The following is a 22,626-nucleotide window of genomic DNA, read 5'->3' on the forward strand; positions in this document are numbered from 1 at the left end:
GAAGAAATATCGTATATGAAATTTAATACCAAACGCAAAGAACGCCCCCTCAGAACACGCGGTTAAAAATTATTAAGTTATAAATTAAAATAGACGGATCTATTTATAGGTGCGCGGTTACTTTGGTTTAAATTTTATAATGTACAAAAATAAATTCACCAATCGATCACTCGAAAATAGTTGCATGATCCTTGCCAAAAGTTAAGTGTGTCGAGATAATAAATTGTTTACGTTTTAATCACGAATGATATCTGACAAACATTCTAATTACATTAGTACTTACTGAGCTAAAAGGCGAGATGGCCCAGTGGTAAGAACGCGTGAATCTTAACCGATGAACGTGGGTTCAAACCCGGGCAAGCACCACTGAATTTTCATGTGCTTAATTTGTTATTATAATTCATCTCGTGCTTGACGGTGAAGGAAAACATCGTGAGGAAACCTGCATGTGTCGAATTTCACTGAAATTCTGCCACATGTGTATTCCATCAACCCGCATTGGAGCAGCGTGGTGGAATAAGCTCCAAACCTTCTCTTCAAAAGGGAGAGGAGGCCTTTAGCCCAGCAGTGGGACATTCACAGGCTGTTACTGTTACTGAGCTTAAAACGAAACATTAAACTTTTTTATTAAAACTAAATATAATTAATAGTGGCCAAATTATTCACGATTAATTTTTATTCTCTTTGATTCCGAAGTTCGTATTCAAAACAACAGATAACAAATATCGATATTATAATTGAAAGATCCTGTTTTAAATTAAGAGGAAGACAAAATTATAACTTCCATTACGTTACTAAAAAATAACGACTATTGAACAAAATTAAAATACTATCCTGTATTATTATATCATTATCAACAAGTTCTGCTGACGGTACCATTTTATATTTCATACAGCAAACAGAATATGTTTTAAGAATCTATAAACTATACATTTTTTAATTTATCAAAAAACGATACAAAGGATTTATATTTGGCAATCAATGTCGAATAAAATTATTTTATTTATTTAATTTAATTTATCAAGTACAGTTAAGACAGTAACCACAGATAATGTAGATGACAGTATAAATACATAACAACAAAATTTGTATTGAGTTATCGTTAGATTAATACAATAATATTGCATTCTTAAATAAAATATTTAAATACTGGAAAACTTAACACAACCATTGGACTTGTACTGCAAAGATTTAACCATAAAATACATACACAATAGGGGACTTTATTAAGCAAAACGTGATTCTGAATATTATAAATAAATAAATATAACTTGGACGATAAATTCGAAATAAAGCACCGAATACTACACTTGAAACTTCAGAGCTATTCTGTAAGAACAAATACGAAACTCACTGCAGAATACGACGCGATATGACAGAACATTATTTGCTATATATTTTATTTTTATTTTATTTTATCAAAAATGAAGGCATTCCTTATAAACGTAACATATTCAGAAATACATTTTCATTTTAAAAAAATCAATGCACATGCAAAAAATTAAATCTAATTAACTAAAAAAAAATGAGATTGACTGGTATAGTCCTAACATTAATAGGATATAAGGTTCAAAATAGCGTGTCACCGTAAGTGGGTTTCAACATTTCACGAGTGAGATACAAAGTGATTTTTACAGAATATGACTAATATATAAAAGTAGATTTGTTATTAAGCCGAGATGGCCCAGTGGTTAGAACGCGTGAATCTTAACCGATGATAATGGGTTCAAACCCGGGCAAGCACCTCTGAATTTTCATGTGCTTAATTTCTGTTCATGATTCTTCTCGTGCTTTACGGTGAAGGAAAACATCGTGAGGAACACGTGTCTAATTTCACTGAAATTCTGTCACATGTGTATTTCACCAACCCGCATTGGAGCAGCGTGGTGGAATAAGCTCCAAACCTTCTCCTCAAAAAAGGGAGAGGAGGCCTTAGCCCAGCAGTGGGACATTCACGAGCTGTTACGATTACGAGATTTGTTATTAGATTATCAATTACAATATAAATTCAGTGGCAAAATTAACAAAAAATGATATAATTACATATATACTTAATACATAAAGAAAAACCAGGCAAAGCGTCCGCGACTCAGCTAGTACATATATAAAGATAAAAATATATTTTTTTAAAAGATTACTAACAATGCCTATTTTAAGTAATATGCTATATATCTTATATTAAGTAAGCTAAATAGCTTGTATACATATATATACATCTTATATACATGTCGTTCATTAAATAGATTAGATCAGACAAGTCAGTGACATTCTAATACACGCGTCTTTCTGACGATATTCCGACGTGTCGCGATTGGGCGATTGAAAACATGTACACTATACATTTCCTTATTGTAAATAAACAATAAGAAAATTTATTATATACGCAGTAATACTAACGTCATATTAAGAGTATGGGAAGAGCGGTGTGCATTTTTATTCTTACGAATACAAACATAAATCATATTTAAATTCTTTAAGCATACAAACATCAAATAAAATTAAAAACTTGTCACATTAACCCTTAATTATTTTATATAAATCTAATATCATTATTGTTTTTTTTTTTAAATTAAAGGCAAGGTGTAGTTATAAGGGTAACCGGACACAGAGTCGACGTCCGTCGGCGCGCGCGTGTGTGACCGCAGCAGACGTCTGCAGCGACTCACCTCCGCCCCGGCGGCGCGGAGAGCTTCCTGCATGGAAGAATCACGACTGGAAGTACATACGAGTTCATTTGTACCTTTAATTCAAAAGTAATTCAACCTCAGTATAGTCTATGCTAAGAAAAGCCGAGTTCAAACCCGGGCAAGCCAACTGAATTTTCGTGTGCTTAATTTGTGACTATAATTCATCTCGTTCTTTACGGTGAAGGAAAACATTGTGAGGAAACCTGCATGTGTCTAATTGCACTGAAAATCTGCCACATATGTATTCCACCAACCCGCACTGGAGCAGCGTGGTGGAATAAGCTCCAAACCTTCTCCTCGAAAAGGGAGAGGAGGCCTAAGCCCAGCAGTGGGACATTAACAGACTGTTACGGTAATAACCTATGCTAACCACGGAAGAAATCCATACAAAATAACTTTGAGACAAAAAAAGGAAAATTTTATATAAAAAATACTTTATAGTATAAAGATGTAAATAATCAAGAACTGTTTATAGTGCATTATATAGTAGCATTATTAGCGAATCGCTTCGAATAAATAAATCTAACCCACCAGGCCACATCATTTCGTTAAAAGTCATAGCAGAAAATTTTATAATATAAGATTATATTAAAGTGTGTTATAAATATTTCTTGAATCTCACACGACATATATAAATTTAATGGATATATCATTTGATTGATAGAATAACTGACAGACATATCAACTGTGGGTTGCACCCAAACCACTGGGGTTACCACAATGAAGATGAGTGTTAATCGATTTAAAAATTCTCTATTTAAGATTAAACTAATTAAGAACTAAGAAGAGTCAGGTATATGATTATCCTTCTTGCGATGTATACATTTAAGTTAACACATATACTCACCAAGTAATATCAAATTTCTCGTTAATATCGTTACACGACGAATTTGAAGCTGTAAAATTAAATTTGTACATTATTACAATGAAATTGAACCTTTTGTTATGCTTCGTGCAGGTCCGCTTGAGCGGACCACAGACACTTATCAGTTATTAAGTATATAATATAACGCAATAAGCTATTGAAGCTTCAAATAATTAATTGATCAAAATTATAATTGCGTGAGGTAATCACGATGAAAAAAGAATGGGTTTTTGTCAAATGTTACGGTGCGCGTGTGTGCTAACATAGGTGTGTGCGTGTGTGCGTATATACGTGTGTGCGTGTGTGCTTACATATGTGCGTGCGTGTATGCGTATGTGTGTATGGTTGTGTACCTGGGCACAGCTCCCCCTCACTCAGCGAAGTGTCGGATAAAAGACTCGTCGAAAGACGACTCGTGCTGCCGCCCCGTTCTCCGGGCGACATGTAATCGAAAGGACTTTTATCTGTAACGTATTAAATCATATTTTATATAAAAAAATACTTTATTGTTATTCCTCACATTCAACGATAAATACCGTCAGCAAAACGAGAACAGTTAATATTAAAAGTTAACAAATCGATTCATGGCATCAGACAAGAGGAATTAGTTTCAAGGTTAAACTTTAATTTCAGACATCGGATACTTTAGACTTATTAAAGCGGTCGTAATTATAAATAATTATAATAAAGTTTATGTCCGTATCGATTTCGTGATGATTTTCTTCTCAATTCGACAAGTTATGGAAACAATATGATGCAAAACGAATACACATCTTGTAATATTAATTTTTTTTTACAATATATTTTTCTTAAATATTTGCAATACAATAACTTTATATATAATAATAGAATTGTGTTATATGTTAAAAATTATAATTATGATTGTGCAGTAAAATCTTGTTCATTTCATATATTTTTCTAAAATATATCTGATTTAATTTATTTACGCGTAAGTACAAAGGTTCGCAATGAAACTTACCACATAAGAACAAAAATATTCGTGTTATCATGACGTGACTTGGTGATTGAGCTTTGTGCAAGCTCCTCTGGATAGGTTATCAGGTACCACCTTATCAGATATTGTACCGCCTAACAAAAATATTCCATCCTGTTTGAAGGATGGGCGAACCTGTTTAACCACAGACACAGGACATAACATCATAGTTTCCAAGGTTGGTGGCACATTGGCGATGCAAGGAATGGTTAATATTTCTTACATCGCCAATGTATGTGGGCGGTGGTGACCACTTATAATCGGGTGGCGAATTTGCCAGTTTGCTTAACTTTTCATAAAAAAAATATATATTGTTCAAGTTTTTGTGCCGTGATTACATTTTTAATAATAAGTCAAAGTTCCATACCATCGGTTTCATCGGGGAGGTCTGTGAGAGAAGATATCTCGCCCTCAGTGCTGTCGGGAGACGAGGCTCGCAGCACTCCAGCGGAACCTCGACGGTAGGTCCTGTCTTGTGGACTCGAGGTTGCTAGGGGAGCCGGTTTTTTAGGTCCGAGTGAGTAAGTTTTCGATCCTAAAATATTAGGTGTCAAATTTTAAATATGTTTTTTTCTTATTCAAACCAAAACACATACGACGATAAGTGTCACGTAAAACAAGAATAATTTATAAAATAACTTTTTTTTTATTGGATCAAAATATTATACATTTTATTTTATTACTAGCTAACATCCGCACTTGTGTGCCCGCCCAATAGCACGGCCGATTGGGCGTTTGAACCCGTCCTGGGTTCTGGGGCTTATATGTGGTATATAAGGCTACTACACAAATGAGGCAGCATAAATGTTTAAACACCTGTTATATAAATAATAATATTTGACTGCCTTGTTGGTCTAGTGGCTAGATATAAGGCCTCCTAGGTTCAATTTCCAGGTCGGGCCATAAAAAGTTATTGGGTTTTACTCTCAGAAAATTCTCAGTAGCAGCCCGGGGTCTGGTAGTTGGAAGTGTGTACACTCCCGTGCCTCAGAAAGCAAGTAAAGCCGGTGGTCCTGCGCCTGAACTCTTTCCGGTCGTGTCGGATTGCCGTCCCATCGGATTACGAGAGTTAGGGAATAGAGAGTACACCTGTGTTTGTGCACACACTCGTGCACTATAATATCTCCTGCGTTGGCTAATCTCTCTTGAGATTGGCCGTCGTGGCCGAAATCGGTCTGGAGGACGTTAATGAATAAAAAAAGTTTAATAATTACCCAGATGATCATCACTCGACACTTTAGTTAATTTCTCTTTGACTGATTTCGTTTCAATAACGTATGACGTTCTCCTCTTATCGCTCGCATACCTTTCTATTTCATTGCTGTCTATTCTATCAACATTATGATCAGTGTGTGCTTTTAGATCTTCTCTTGATTTTGGAGATTCAACTTTAATCTTATCGACATAAGGTTCATTGACACCTTCATTTTGATGATTACTACTGTCTCTCGAATCGACATTCTTCTCAATATTTGTCGCGTTAGATTCGCTTAATCGTGTTTGTGAGACAGTTTTGTGTTTACTAGAATCTGCTGATAATTGTTTATTAGATATTGTTCTAGTAACATCATCGCTATTTCGCTTTAGTTCTGAATTGCAAATAGTACTACTAGACCGTCTATTATTAACTTCGTTGTGAATTTCATCGTCATTTCCGTTTTTATTTGATTTACTTCCATCGCTGAGACCGATTTTATTTTCATTTGAATAATCACTCGTCGGTAACGTTTCTGTTGTTTCATTATCAATATTGTTACTATGTATAGTACTATTTCTATGAGATTCATTATTGATTAGCTCCGTTATAGCGTCTCTGATATAATTTTTCAAACGTGGTATTCTAGAAACATTGCCAGTTGAATCTTGTATTAGATCTTTTGAATTATATTCATCTATTTCTCTGTGGCGTTCTTTATATAAGTCAACATTTGCACCTTCGTCTCCTTCTCTTAATACAGAGAGATGGCTAAGTAATAAAGTTGAGTTTAAATATTGTTTATAGACAGCTTTTTTATAATATAGTATACATACACTAGACTTCGCTTGCGGCTTCACCAGCGTGTTAGGGAAGGGGTTAGGAGCTATGTATAAAAAGTAGCCTATATCCTTTCTTGGGTTTCAAGCCTGCTTTATATCAATTTTCATCAAAATAGGTTCAGGGGTTTAGTCGTGAAATCGTAACAGATAGACAGAGTTACTTTCGTATTTATAATATTAGTAAAGATTAATCGGGTTTTAACCGTGACATCTTAGATTTCTAATAAAGTGTAATGGAGAACAAAGCGACAGGAGAGAGACCCGTACAGTCGACGGTGGTGAGCGCGGGCCACCCTGACAACTGGTGCCTCAAATTACGGTCGCGGTTAAAACCCTATTATAATGTATGAAATGAATACAGATAGTTCAATCCACGATAACGCACCCCAATCATTTTGTCTACCCATTGTAGTTTTTATTTTTATTTAGAATAGGAAGGCGAACGAGCATATGGGCCACCTGATGGTAAGTTGTCACCAACGCCCTTAGAAATTGGCATTGTAAGAAATGTCAACCATCGCTTACATAGCCAATGTGCCCTGTGCCTGTTATTACACTGGCTCACTCACCCTTCAAACCGGAACACAGCAATATCAAGTACTGCTGTAACTGTACTACAATGTAAGCTATAATAGTTTGCCGCGAACTTATATTATATACATTACATTACATAGTAAAATGTATTGATATAAAAACACTTACGCGTTGACGTTTTCAATACCTCCGATACGAGAAGCAAAGTGTCCGTTGTCTAATTCCGAACTCGTCCCATGAATTGATTTCTGTTTCAAGACGTTATCGGAATTCGATGTATGTTCCTGTTTTAAAGCTTCCTTCTGATATTTCTGAAATCATCGTGACTGACTTTGACTCTGACGTCATCCCTCGAATCAGTATAATTATAATATAAATATGAGGTATGTGATCGTGGAGACCACGCCTTGGCAAACGTAGCGTAGGACGCCCTCCAGCTAGGTGGAATGACGATATACGCAAGGTGGCTGGCAGCGGTTGGAGATTGAGAGCTCAAAATCGAGCTCAGTGGGATGCTTTTGGAGAGACCTATGTCCAGCAGTGGACGAGAAAAGGATGATGATGATGTGATCGTATCAATTGTTATTGTAATACATTGTATAACGAACTCTGTATTTTAAACTGTAAATATTAGTCCAAATCTGGGAGAGAAAGGCAAATGTCACCACGTCGCGCAGTGCGAGTCGCGAGTGAGATGTAATCGGCATTCATCGGTCAGTCGCTTAGAGAACAGCAACCGACACACTGCTTGGGAACAGCTGTGTTTTGTTAGAAGTTCTTTAATTCAATTATATAAAAGTTATGTATTTGTACCTCAAGTACAATCCATCCCGAGATCGACCATAATGTCTAAACAAGAAGGTTTCATGACGATGCGACATATTCGGTATATATATGTCGCGGATTCAAATGGATTGCCATTTTAATGGCCGCCATTGTTGTCCAATATGTTGATTTTATTAAATCAGTCAGTGCGCACGTCCGGCGCCGGCGCTGTCCTGAGAGCGAGAGGCCAAGAGGCCGCGGGGGTCGCTCGACGAACGATCACACGCGCTACTGACATACTCCTTCATATTTTATATTTCCATCAGTCGGCTACATAATAAAATAGGCACCCGTCTTATAATTTTCACACTTGACGTCTGACAACCGACCAACCTACATGACATATATCACGTTGTGTGGTGTTGCTATTCTAATAAGTGACGTCGTATACGCGCTTAAATTTATTATCTCTGACATATATATCGAAAACTAGAAAACAATGGAAAGTTCCATTTTCGTAAATACCGTTCTCCGCTTCGCTGTCTCCTTTCTCAGTTTAAAAAGCCAATTTTCGAGTGTGCGTGGACAACAAATATGAACAATACTTACGAGAGAGTGTTTCAAGCTGGCCAACTCCGCTTGGAGGCTGACTATTTGGTCTAAGATAACTTGATCGTTGTTTGGTACAGTAGGGAAGCCCTGGAACGACACCCAACAACAATTAGACTGAGTAGTTTTTTTTATATAAAATAGGCAAGCGGACGATCGCATCCGATGCCCGTGCGCGGATTATATTACAATTCGACAATAGGAATGAAAAAGTGTTCAGATTTAATTCAAACTGATAAATCACCTTATCAGCATTCCCTCGACTTTTATCTTGGCTCGTCTCCGCGTAACCAGAGTCATCGTTCGCTTTATCTGAACTTGCTTTAAACGTCGTTGATGGACAACTGTTGGGTACCAGGGCCTAAGGAATAATTCAATATTATCACCTACCCTGAAGTTGTATTTTTGAGTACATGTTAAGTTAAAAGACCAACGATAGCCTTGCAAAAAATAAGCTGCTTTTAAAACTACTTAGATGAATAACAAAAATATGTATCGGCCACGGCTTTTAAGGGGTGATAGGAGGGCGAGGGCTATAGCAGGTACAAAAAAAAATGCCGAGAGCCGTGATAGCTTTACTCTTGAACCTTAACCGACAACTGCTGGTGGATTAAGAACTACTGAATTTTCATGTGCTTAATGTGCGTCCTTGACGATGAAGGAAAACATCGTGAGGAAGCCTGCGTGTGTCTGATTTCATTGAAATTATGCCACATGTGTATTCTACCAAACCGCATTGGAGCAGCGTGGTGGAATAAGCTCCAAACTTTCTCCTCAAAAGGGAGAGGAGGCCTTAGCCCAGCAGTGGAACATTAACAGGCTGTTACTGTACTCTACTGCTATATATACATATATATATACATACATGCAAATATATATATATATATATATATGCATTCTAAATGTACTTACGATTGAACTTGTATATTGTTTCTCCAACGTCTTAGCGACGTGTCTCGATAAATCTGCCGACTTCAGTCGCATCTCCAACTCGGAGACTTTGCCCCTTTCAACCATCAACTGAGCTTCTAAGTCATCTACAGATTAAAAAACAATATTAAAATGAATTGTTTTAATAAGGTTTTATACGAGCAACTTTTAGTATGTGTGGTTTGGTATTTTATCGTTTATTGTTGAGAAAGATATAAAGTAGAATGGAGAGTCGACTCATCTGTGCCGCCTTCGTGCTAAAAAAATAGAATGTTTTGATAAATGACACAGCTCGCCTAGTGTACGTTAGTTATTTCCACAGTATAAAGTCTCATGGCATTCTACTCTGGGGGTTATGTAGCCGATATTAATACGATTTTTGTACTGCAGAACATATATTTGAGTTATAAATTGTACGAATAGCCAAAATATTCATTAAGGTATAAATTTAATGAAATTAAAATAAGGACTGTTGCTTTTAAATATATATTTGATAATGTTTTGTATGTACGTGTACGGGTGTGGAAATTGTGATGTACATACTGAAAATTAGGAACAAGCATAAACTTTTAACTAATTTTACCCGATTACTCAGGGTTAGTATGCTGTTTGTGAGTCCAGGGGTGTTCGTCCGTATATAACGTACAAGATGCCACCCACCAGCTCGCAGCTCCTGCGCCCGCAGCAGTTCCAGCAGATGTCGGTGCTGCGCTTGCAGGTGCTGCTCGGCGGCGGCTGCCTCAGATCTCGCTCGCGTGTTCTCGTTCTTCAGAGCGGCCACCTCCTCGATTGATTTGTTCAATCTCTCCGAGTACTGATCGTGTGTTTTGATTAACTCCTGGTGTTAAGACAAACAGTAAAAAGTAGGAAATTTCCTCATCTCAATGTCTTTGATTAGGGTCTATACCGGATAACTTATACGTATTCATTGAATTGGTAGACAAATAAGTCTTAAGATTTGTTCATCAGTTTGAGCGGCCTCTTCGCTTGAAGAGGTTTGAGCGTGTTACACAAAGGCCACAATATATATATATATAGATGTGTAGTGGCTGATATACAACTGGTAACATAATTAACTTTACCATACAGCACGAGCCGAATTATAAAGCACTTCTTCAGGAAGGACTGTTTTGCTCAACACCTTGAATTTATAAGTTACTAAGTTACGTAAGTGTTACTGTTTTTTAAATTAAGCATGATATTTGTTTTGATATAATGTATTATATATAATTTCTATGAATTACAAAAGAAATTAGTAGTCGAATTACAGTGAACATTTATATATGTGACTTTTGAAAACTAAACACTTCTATCAATTGCGTTTTTATTTTATAAGTAAGTATATTTCCATGTATGTATTTGAGTATTTAAGGCCCGGCGTAAAAATAGGGGTTATAAGTTGAACGTGTGTATTATGTGTCTATTTGTGACATCGTAGCTCCCAGTCCAATCACAGTTACTGGTGGTAGAGCTTTGTGCAAGCTCGTCTGGGTAGGTACCACCCACTCATCAAATTTTCTACCGCAAAACAGCAGTACTTGGTATTGTTGTGTTCCGGTTTGAAGGGTGAGTGAGCCAGTGAAATTACAGGCACAAGGGTCATAACATCTTGATTCCCAAGGTTGGTGGCGCATTGGTGATGTAAGCGAGGTTGACATTTCTTACAATGCCAATGTCTAAAAGCGTTTGGTCACCACTTACCATCAGGTGGCCCATATGCTCGTCCGACTTCCTATTCTATAAAAAAAACCCGATTTTGATGCGGTTTTTTCTGCTTGATACACATCAGGTTGTGCTGGAGATGCTTCTAAGCTATAAATTATGAAGATCTATTCAGGCGTTTGAAGATTAACAGCTCATTTATTACTTGACAAAAGTGTTAACAAGTTTCAAAGTTCCGATTTGATTCGAAATCATCCGACGCGGCGACGCTTGCATTAAATATAAGTTACTTATAGTAGTTTGGTATTTTACTTTTTTGAGGTTTTTCTTTATGACGGACATTATTTTTATAATTTTAACAGTAAATACTAGTTATGTAAAAAAAATATATAATCATACTGTTATACATTACCTCTTCCAGAATAGAAATCTTTTCTTTCAACTCGTCTATCGTAGTTCGACACTTGTTCTGGTGACAGTTCTCTTCTCGGGCTGACTTACTATGTTATCGAAGAAATTATTAATTTCACTATTAATCGAATTTATCGATGTTTGAAAAAAAAAACAATACATCATTCTTAGTGTAAATATTTTTAATTTCACTTGTTAGAAGTGAACTAACAGCCTTTAAGTATTCCACTGCTGGGCTAAGTCCTTATCTCCCTTTGAGGAGGGTTGAAGCTTATTCCACTGCGATGATTTGTATTATAAAAACAAATTAAGAACATGAAAATTAAGTGATACTTGCCCAAAATTGAACCACCGATCTACAAAACCTTTTAAAATTTTCTTATTCTAATCTAGGTAATAATCTTAACACTAAAATAATTGTTTAAGCATAAATATTTAATAATTCCACACAAACGAACAAATGACTACTACTCGCGAGTCATCGACGCGACCGCGTCCGGTCCGGTCCGGTACCGGACTCAGTTACGATAGGTCGTATCGGATGCAGCCCCGACGCCCGGGGCTTAAAAGATAGGGCATAACCCTGGGGCCGTGGGTGCGTGCGGTGGGGGCCTCGCGTGTCTTATTTCTGACGGCCCTGAGGAGGACGGCAGCCGGGATGGCCTCGCGCTGCCGTACGCACTAGCGAGGATTGCGGGGGGGGCAGATTACCTTCGCCCCCTGAGGAGAGCTCCGCCGAGCCACGAGCGGAGCAAAGCACGGGAGAGGCCGCAGATGCGTTATATCAACACGATCCCGCAGCCCCTCCGATCCGTGCCGAGGACGACCATCGCAGTTTTTAGTGGGTAAGAATCACACGTAACCCAGTTCTTCCAGGTTCCATGGGGGGCATGGAACCTTTCTAAGGGTTTGAACTGCGCGAAAAAAAAAATTCTAATCGCACGCTTAATCTAAATGTAAGCTTACATTTCATTTTGATTGGAAGCAATTTCTATTAACTTCACCGGAATGTTCTCTCTGAAATTGAAAATGTATTTGATTACAATTACATCGTGGTAGGGCTTAGTGTAAGCCGGTCCGAGTAGGTACCACCCACTCATCAGATATTGAAGGGTAAAAGAGCAGGCATAACTTCAGGAACAAGGGACGTGACATCTTAGTTCCCAAGGTTTGGCGCATTGGCGATGCAAAGCATGGTTAATAAGTCTTCGCCAATAATTATGGATAATGGTGACCACTTACCATCAAGTAGCAAATTAAAGTTACAAGACATACCTACTACACTGGCGAAGTTATTTAAAATTTTAATAGACATATATACATTGCTTTGCATTGATAAAATTTACCTGCAAATCTATTAATAAAAAAAGAGTAGCCTTATACAATTTTAAACAATTGTTTTCAATAATTATTTTTTATTTAACAACATACGTTTACATTATTTATTTATTTAAGGAAAACAACAGCATTATACAAAATATCAGACAATAGAGCCAATTACTGTTTTCCATTGAATTATACAAAAACTGAACACGAGATGAATTCTAAGCACAAATTAAGCTTTATTATAAAAACTCCAACCTTGCCCGGATATAAGGGTTTTTTTATAGTATAGGTAGGCGGACGAGAATATGGGCCACCTGATGGTAAGTGGTCACCAACGCCCATAGATATTGGTATTGTAAGAAACGTTAACCATCGCTTCCATCGCCAATGCGCCACGAACCTTGGGAACTAAGATGTTACGTCCCCTGTGCCTGTAATTACACAATTACACGCATCATTGGAGGGGCCCCAATTAATTCGAGTAGAAATGAAAACTATACTAACTTGTCTAAAAAGTCACACGACGTGGCTTCAATCCCAACATTGGCTACACTCCTCTTGGTATAAAGTGCACTCATGGATGAGTTCCTGTAAAATTTTACTAATGTAAAATAATGTTTGAGAATATATAATTTATACAGACTATACATACCCATTATTTTCACAGTCCATTATGAACCGTTATGTTACTTTTTAAAATTTAAAGAATAAAAAGAATATTTTCATTAATAATAAATAATATTATATAATAATATCCTGGGACATTTTTCACACACGGCCATCTGATCCCAAATTAAGCTTGTACATAGCTTGTATGGAAACCAGACAACTGATATACTACATTATACTACTTTTCTTTTGTAAATACATACTTATATAGATAATTACACCCACAGTCAGGACAACAAGACATGTTCATGCACACAAATGTCTGTCCTGGGTGGGAATCGAACCCACAACCTTCGGTGTGAAAGGCAAGTATCTATATAGTTACATTAGAGTGCATATTTTTTTTATGTAACTGACAAATTCATTCAAGATGTTTTAATGTAGTAAAATTTAATATATTTAACAAGTATGCTATGTATTGTTAAAAAATATTCAATATATGAATATCATACTTAATTGATGTATTGAAAGCAAGGCAGCATTTTGAGCAGCGTGAAGTAGATTGAGACGTGCCGCGTCTTAAAAACTGCTTTGCAGAACAAAGTCTCATGTTGAGCAGACGAATTCTCTCTGAGAGTTGCCCATTAGACTTATTTAAGTCAGATATTCTGAAAAAAAAATGTTAGTTTGTTTTTGCTGGGAATTGGTACCACATTATAGTAATTGGTTATCTTCTCCCATCGACACTGGCTCTGCTGGAATCACTACTTACATCAACCATACCGTAACCGTAACCGTAACAGCCTGTGAATGTCCCACTGCTGGGCTAAAGGCCTCCTCTCCTCTTTTTGAGGAGAAGGTTTGGAGCTTATTCCACCACGCTGCTCCAATGCGGGTTGGTAGAATTCACATGTGGCAGAACTTCAGTGAAATTAGACACATGCAGGTTTCCTCACGATGTTTTCCTTCACCGTAAAGCACGAGATGAATTATAATCACAAATTAAGCACATGAAAATTCAGTGGTGCTTGCCCGGGTTTGAACCCACGATCATCGGTTAAGATTCACGCGTTCTTACCACAGGGCCATCTCGGCTTTCACATGATGCTTTGACATCAACCATACGCTATTTATTTTATAAATATGTTGGTGTGTAGGCAAATGGCCAACCTGGTGATAATTGATCACTCCCACAATGCCTATGGGACATTGGCTCTGTAAGAAATATTAGCCATTCAATGGTCAATGTGCCACCAACTTTGGGAACTAAGATTTTATGCCACTTGTGCCTGTAGTTACCCTAACTCGCTCACCCAACAAACCAAAACACAACAATATTTAGTATAGCTGTGAGTTGTAAGTGGAAAATAGAAAATCTGATAAGTGCGTGGTACCTACCCAGATGGTCTTGCACAAAACTCTGCCACCAAGTGAGTTAATACTCTTATAGTAGAATAACTAAAAAGGGGTGGCTGGCCCGAAACACTGAGCTGCGTAATATCCTACCATTGGTAACAATTATTCATTATATTTGATAGTATTATATTGGAGTCTATTTTGCAATCACTGGCGCCTGATAAGAGAGCTACCCACCAACCAGCTCATTGGTAATTCTTCTGATAAAAATCAATACATGTACAAAAGAATAATAACACAGACCACATGGTGAACAGTAAATTGATGGTGCAAGAATTTATTTATATTTCTTAGTGATAATCTTTTAGGGTCATGTCGAACACTTCTCTTCTGATGCACAGTTACTTTACATGTCTGCCTTCCAGATACAAAAAAAAAATTGTCAAATTGATATTGAAATTTACTTATTTAATGACATTACAGAAATATACAATAGATATCCTTTAACAAAACTTATTTATTATCATAATCAACTGACTGAAGCCAAAATTCACCTACAGCTAAGTGTGGACATTCTCTTGTGTGTGCCGCTTTACAGTCCAGCATTATTTATAAATTTTATTTATTAAAAGCTAGGCAATGGCCTTTTTATGACCAACAGCTGGCCTATGGGCTTTTCTCTGTTTGAAGAGAAGGTTAGGAGCCTAAATATAGTCAGGCTACTACTTTGTAAACTAGTGGATGTCATTTATTTATGAATAACATTACTTACAATTCTTTTTGTTCATTTATTACTGCTGAACTTTTAGCACAGCAAGCCTGGTTACGGTTTCCTGTTGCGGTCAATCTTTGCACTTTTGTTGTTAGGACTTTGATTTCATCCTTCTGTCCATTTAAGGTTTTTTTCAATTGTATATTGCTTTCAAATAATGCAAAGTATAAGTCCTCTAACTCCTGTTTACTTAATTTCGATGGACATATTTTGTATAAATCTGTTAAGTAATACATGGATATATATAATATTTTATTAAAATTTCGATATCATTCTCAATTAGGCCTAATTTAATAAGCTAAATTACATAATTTAATATATTCGATAGTGAATATGAGGTATTTTTAATTTATACTTGCTTAAATAAGTTTTATTTCGCAAATAAATTAATATAAATTTGACTTCAAGGTGACCAAACTTACCATTTTCTGATCTGTTTATATGACTCTTACATGTACCATACACAATATCTTTATCACCTTTACCACGAATCATCATAACTAATTTATTAAATATGGTTATTATTAATATAAATGCCATAAAATTAAATTTAATGTATATTTTTAGTTTACTCATTAATGAAAAGCATACATTATTTTGATTTAGTAGAATAAATGGAAATCAGGAATAACATAATATTCAACTCTGAATACAAATATGCCGCCATAGCAACAACATTGACATATTGTCAACAAAAACAACCAGAGGTTACTATTATTTCATTGCTTCAATTCTGGATAGGCAAAGACTTGCAGTCATACAGTCTAATTAAAGACCATAATAAAGAAAAATTGAATCGAAACTTATAATTTCAATGACAAAAATAACTTATTTTTACAAAATAACTTAGTAATACCACTTATCACGAAATATCGTAAAGTCGTAAACTATGCGTAAGATTACCTTGGAATTTGTCATAGTTACTCCTTACCCGACATAGACGCTCACTTAGAAGGGATTTTACGCAAATCCTATCCAAAATACATTTTTCTTCTTATGTATCCGCGTAGTCGGAAAGATTAGCTAGTTGATTATAAATGTTTTTTGAATAAACGGAATAAAATTACAGTACAAAGTATTTTTATATTAAATGAAAATAATTTATACATATTTCGATTTAAAACAAATAAAACTCAATCCAATATTGATTTTGAAAAAATAAATACTATTTTTTTTTTTTTTTTAATATAGAATAGGAAGGCGGACGAGCATATGGGCCACCTGATGGTAAGTGGTCACCAACGCTCTTAGACATTGGCATTGTAAGAAATGTCAACCATCGCTTACATATCCAATGCGCCACCAACCTTGGGAACTAAGATTTTATGTCCCTTGTGCCTGTAATTACACTGGCTCACTCACCCTTCAAACCGGAACAAAACAATATCAAGTATTGCTGTTTTGCGGTAGAATATCTGATGAGTGGGTGGTACCTACCCAGACGAGCTTGCACAAAGCCCTACCACCAGTAAATATAGTAAATATTATATAGTAAATATAGTAGTATATAGTAAAGGTATCTCTTGAAATAAATAACTAAATCGTACACATCAATATTTATTAAACAACTTTAACAGTTCTTTAACACTACTTCTAATATCGATTTGTTAAATACGCATGGATAATAATTGTAGCTTTAAATGTGGGTAGTTTTTTAACTTCCACAACTTTATATTCGATATTTTTAAAATACAATATTAATAATTACGATCATACATTATTTTATTGTCTTTAAGCGGTAAGTCGATTTTCTCTAATACAATGTCGATATTACAAAAAAATATTACATTTCATTTGATTTAAATTCATTTTTAGTAAATTAACGAAACTAATATGATGAAAATATCCTTTAAAATAGAAAAGCTTATGTGATTTATTTAGGAAAATTTGACTTCTAGTTACAATTGCTATTAATAAATAATTTTAAAATTGCTATTAATAAACAATTAAGATAATAAATTAAAAAACCACAGACAAGAAAAACTTGAGGTAAATCATACGTTTTTTTTTAAATTTTATTATCCACTTATAATAAAGCAAGTTCCACATTTATGATTGATTCGCAAATATTAAATTTAACACAACCATAACACCATTTGTAATATTTATCATGTACACAAAAAAAACCTTATAAACTAACATAACGCACAATAAATATAATAATACTGGATCATATTAAAACTCACAGCAAAGTTTGTAATTTCATTTAGAACTAAATCACAGGCCTTTGCTTACAGAAAAAAATGCAAATTGTGGCAAAAAAAATACAATAATTTTACAATGCAATACAAAAAAAAGATCTATAATAATTATCGTAAATACACATTAAACAATGTTAATACATACCTACAAACTACGTTTTTTATTGTATTTTCATCAACATGCACCTAATTGTATATCACTTTATTAACAGTAACAGTAAACAGTAACAGCCTGTAAATGTCCCACTGCTGGGCTAAGGCCTCCTCTCCCTTTTTTGAGGAGAAGGTTAAAGGTTAAGGTTCACTTTATTAATATTGTCATAAATATAATAAGCAATGTCGTAGTATGAATATATTACTTTAATAAATAAAACTAGCCTTATTAAAAAAAAAAACTTAATACTAATAACCTATATGTGATCGAAATTAGTGTTGCCAGCATTTTACGCTTTAGAATTCATAAAAATACGATTTACTTAACATTTAAAATTTCAAATCGGTTAAAATACGAATATGTATTAAATATTTTTGTCAAAACTCTAATCGTATGTTACAATCACTATAAGAAAAATACCTATTCTCTCACACGGATATCCTAAAGCCTATACTTTGGAATGTTAGAATGTTTAATTAGTTCCCATTTGTTTGTCGTAGTCACACAATTATTGTCACGTTTTAAAGAACCTTAAAAATCCCACGGATTTTAAAGTTTATTATTTACTATCGAAGCTAGGCTTTTATTTGGTAAAATTTCTACAAAAACATCTAATATATAAAGTTTATGTATGTATATTCGTTTAAATTTTTTAAAATTTTTATTTCGTTATACATCGAAATCTTAATATACGGTACGATATTAAAGCAAATAAAACTTCTATAATATTAAAAGTATCTTATATATAATATATATTTGCCATTTCATAAAACTTTTAAATCTGTAGTTATATTGTCTATGGATGGCTAAATTGAAATTTGTAATTTAATCATAAGTTTTACAATAAATATAATATTTTTAAGGAGTTTAGTTTAGTATGTTCGCGTGGTCAAAAATTGGTTAAAAATTGCATAAGTTCAGAAATTAAATTACAATACCTTTACGGGATCCACTAGAAGTATCAATTTAAAATGGCGCCCAAAATGTGCCATTACGTTAGCTGCCATTTTGAATGTTTTTATATATTTTTTTAATATTATCTCGGTTACATTAAACAATTTCAAAATAGCAAAGGCAATTACTTAAATTGTTGTAAATATAATTTTCTAAAAGGCTTTATAGTTTTCACTGCGTCACCGATACTATATAAATAAAAATAAAAACAAGTACAACTATTGAATTATTACATTAAAAAAATATATTGGGCAGTAAACAGTTACAGCGTTGCAACCTCGTTTTATCGCACCGCTATCTCCACTCGCGTATCCGTAGAATAGTGATATTTTTAAATTTTACTATTACAAACATTTTGTGGGTGTGTACTATAATTGGTTCACAATTTCATGTACTCATCTTACTGAGGTTAAGGAACTAAATTTTATAATTTAATATACATTATTAATTCGACTTTAAGCTTATGTAATGTTATAAATATTATTGGTGATATAATTTAAAAAGGTGACCAAAGAAAAAATCTGATAAATATAAAAAAATGTTAGTTCAAAAACGTACAAATATTAAACATATAGAATAATATAAAATACTCATATAAATTAGTGTTATAAATTAAATCACGAAAATAATTTCACTCTGAACGCAATTATTGCACCGTATATATTATTTCAAACTCATGTTCGATGCAGTTTTAACTTTAACGTTTCCCTGATTAAAATAAAAATACAATACATAGTCTATTTACGTAAAACCTCGATTCGAATTATTATCAAGGCCTACTCCTATAATCCGCCAACGGACACCAATATTTAGTATGTAATTAATAAACAAATAAAGAAGACAAAACTCGCAAGCCATAACAAAGAACACACAAGTAATATAGCTACGGTAACAGCAGTACAGCAGCCTTAGGCCTTGTTCTGCGCGGCCTGGCGGCGCAGGTCGGAGCGGATGGCGGCGGTGACGGCGGTGCCGAGCGCCAGCAGCGCGCACAGCGACAGGTTGGCCCAGCGGTCGCCCGCCGCGCCCAGCATCCACTCGAACATCAGCGTCAGCACTATGCCGAATATCTGACCGGTCGGGGTAACTATTATGTCTCAGAATCTTAATCAGCTTCAACTTTTACGAACACTTTTAAGGCAATCAACGAGGTTAAATTAAATATAAAACTACCACCGATTTAGGAGATAATTTGAAATATTAGAAACTTATATATCATGCATGAAAATGAAGGAGTACTCACTCTACGCTTGTAAATTACCAAAAATGCTTTTAGTTTATATAATTAAAATAAAAAGAGTACCTGAACGCACGCGTTGAGGATACCAGAAGTGGTTCCTTCGGGTTCAGGATAGGTAACTTCGGAAGCGAACTCGAAACCGACGGGCAAGTAGCCGGCCATGAAGAAACTGAAAATATAAGACATTGCTTTCAAGTTTGCATTTAATCACCTCAGATGTGCTGCTTATAAATTAAGCCTCTGCTGGCCTGCAAAAGCCTCGTCCACCTTCAAACATTTGAAACATATTCAACTACGCCAATACACGGTAAAATCCATCCAATACGCTGTAATCGTTACCTCAAGAGGAGAGGAGGACATTTTCCAGCAGTGGAACATTTACTTCTTCAATTAACCTTCTTCAGACGACAGCAGCTATATATGAGATAAGCTACCATGTGTTACTATCAAGCCGAGTGAGAACGTTAATCACAATTTTATAGCCCGTAAGTCTAACATCTATCCTTGTCTATCACCCACTTTACGGATAGTTGAAAACACTTATTGAATTTGTATTTTTCTATGCTTGGTTAAATACGTAGTTATTGTAAATTTTATTTATCCAATCTAGTCTAGTACCAGATTTTTGTTATCTATATGCCGCCAGATATTGTACGGTTTATTAGGATAAAAACTTAATCCAGTATCAAGAGCCGAGACAGCAACTTACCCAAGAATAATACTGCTGAAGTAAACAACAGCAATGTATCCGCAGTCCAGGGTAAAGGTGAAGATGATCATTCCTACCACCGACGCGGCGTACACGGCGAGCGTGGTCTCCTTGAACCGGTGGGTCTTGTCGAGGATGAGACCGCACACCACTGAGCCAATCATTCCAGCCACCACGATTACTAAACCAATACGACCTGCGTCTTCGTTTGCACCCTGAAATAAAAATAAAACACGATCAGAATATTAATTTCAACACTTTAACGGTAATTTATACTAATATTATAAATGCCAAAGTATTTCTGTCTTTTGTTTTGAAGCAAGCTTGAACTACAAAGAAGGACATAGGCTATTTTATACTTAAAACATACCCCCCCCCCCCCCATAACACGCGGGAGATAGCTGTATACTATAAAAATGTTTAAAAATTAAATAAAAAAAGGAGGTACGAGTATAAAACGTAGTTATTATGTGCTTATATTATGCGTCCTTAGGTGTTAGTAACGTATAATATTCTCGTGGTTCCGGTAGAGAGAGCAGAACTCACCTCGAATTACTATTATTAATATTGTGCTTTTGTCCTTTCCACTTAAGCTTAACGATAACACTCCAGAGTCTAAGGGACCGACACTGTGAATTTTCATATCGCAGGCCCGGTTACCGTTGAGTTGTTTAATCTTTTGAACTTTATGAGGCAGCAGGGTACTAAATCTTGCTATATGCATATTTAAATATAGATAAAGAAAATCATCATGATTGTTACCGGATAGTAAGTGAGAACGAGTTCATTGAGAAGAGTCGAGATCGCGTAGAAGACGCCGACGTTGAGACCGTAGGAGATAAGTAGCAGGATGTAGTTCCGGTTGGTGAGCAATTTCTGAATCGACTTGAGGAAGTTCGAGTCTAAACTGGATCCGAAATCGGCAGCTGCTGACGGTGGACTCGGTGGAGCCGCTTTGAAGACTATAGAAAACATACACTTTAAACATTCCCCTATGTATGTGGTACTTTTCGTACATTACATTCAGGTTGAAAACCCAAATGTCAGTCAGCTCGTGATCACGCAGGTGCAACTCTATCAAAACGGCAGACATCATAATGAAGAAGGTATGATCGCGATTACAATCCGAATATATTGAGAAAAATGGACTATTTATATTTTTTACATACAAGTATTATGGTATTCTTACTGCTAAACAAAGGTCTTCTTTCCTTATAAGAGAAAAGGTTCATCATCAAAAAAGGTTCAATTTGAATTCTGCCAGTATACCATAAATCGAATAATTTAATGTTGACATTTCCTCACTATTTTCCTCCTTTACCGCTGAGTACGAGAATTGGAAACGCAATTTTTAATTGCCCAACTTCGTGTTCTTTCAACTTTACTATCTTTTGAACATAAACAAATATGGCATCATTTTTTCTATACTGATCACATATTCAAATTCTTTATAAAATTGATTTTAAACATATATTCTTTAACAATAATTATCCGATATACTTACACAGTAGAATGAAAACAAAAAGCACGCTTGTTATTCCGGCCACGAGGTAGAACATGAATTGTAGGTCTGCGCCGATCTCTTCCACGGAACCCTGTGCGCGCACTATCATCGGAGGTAGCAGAAATCCAAGAGCTACGCCAAGCTGGAAATGTAACCAAAACATTAAGCAACATGGCTTATTTGCTATATCGTCGAACACTTTTAACCTAAAGTTTTCACACGGGTTATCGAGGAATTAAAAAAACTCTGAATAACTCGGAGCTCAACTTTAAATATCCATCCAAAATTCAAAGCCAAGGCCATCTTT

The 22,626-nt window shown here is 35.3% G+C and overlaps 2 protein-coding genes across 5 annotated transcripts in view; both read right to left on the bottom strand.

Moving 5' to 3' along the window:
* Nucleotides 1-1,031: 1,031 nt before the first annotated feature.
* On the bottom strand, nucleotides 1,032-16,207 carry LOC126771101 (putative uncharacterized protein DDB_G0277255). 3 transcript variants are annotated; one of them, XM_050490827.1, is made up of 16 exons: nucleotides 15,980-16,207; nucleotides 15,558-15,777; nucleotides 13,942-14,097; nucleotides 13,325-13,408; nucleotides 12,461-12,511; nucleotides 11,496-11,583; nucleotides 10,082-10,259; nucleotides 9,404-9,528; nucleotides 8,736-8,852; nucleotides 8,492-8,581; nucleotides 7,286-7,428; nucleotides 5,761-6,512; nucleotides 4,914-5,081; nucleotides 3,906-4,016; nucleotides 3,535-3,583; nucleotides 1,032-2,712 (listed from the first exon to the last, which is right to left on the bottom strand). In XM_050490827.1, the coding sequence occupies exons 1-16, from the start codon at nucleotides 16,131-16,133 to the stop codon at nucleotides 2,565-2,567; spliced, it is 2,634 nt and encodes an 877-aa protein (XP_050346784.1). In that variant the 5' UTR covers nucleotides 16,134-16,207; the 3' UTR covers nucleotides 1,032-2,564. The 3 variants fall into 3 exon arrangements, with proteins under 3 accessions (XP_050346784.1, XP_050346793.1, XP_050346802.1); XM_050490836.1 differs by lacking the exon at nucleotides 8,736-8,852; XM_050490845.1 differs by lacking the exon at nucleotides 5,761-6,512 and having other exon boundaries at nucleotides 7,305-7,428.
* Nucleotides 16,208-17,101: 894 nt separating this feature from the next.
* LOC126771252 (uncharacterized MFS-type transporter C09D4.1) overlaps nucleotides 17,102-22,626 on the bottom strand; it is a 53,954-nt gene continuing 48,429 nt past the window's right edge. For both annotated transcript variants that reach the window (XM_050491043.1, XM_050491051.1), the window contains exons 3-7: nucleotides 22,320-22,461; nucleotides 21,578-21,777; nucleotides 20,816-21,030; nucleotides 20,170-20,275; nucleotides 17,102-19,936 (exon numbers count right to left, since the gene is read on the bottom strand). In XM_050491043.1, the coding sequence (XP_050347000.1) occupies nucleotides 19,775-19,936; nucleotides 20,170-20,275; nucleotides 20,816-21,030; nucleotides 21,578-21,777; nucleotides 22,320-22,461 (825 nt within the window). In that variant the 3' untranslated portion in view covers nucleotides 17,102-19,774. The remainder of the gene's footprint in view (nucleotides 19,937-20,169; nucleotides 20,276-20,815; nucleotides 21,031-21,577; nucleotides 21,778-22,319; nucleotides 22,462-22,626) is intronic.

The sequence above is a fragment of the Nymphalis io genome, chromosome 1 (genome assembly GCF_905147045.1).
Source record: "Nymphalis io chromosome 1, ilAglIoxx1.1, whole genome shotgun sequence".
NCBI classification, from domain to species: domain Eukaryota; kingdom Metazoa; phylum Arthropoda; class Insecta; order Lepidoptera; family Nymphalidae; genus Nymphalis; species Nymphalis io.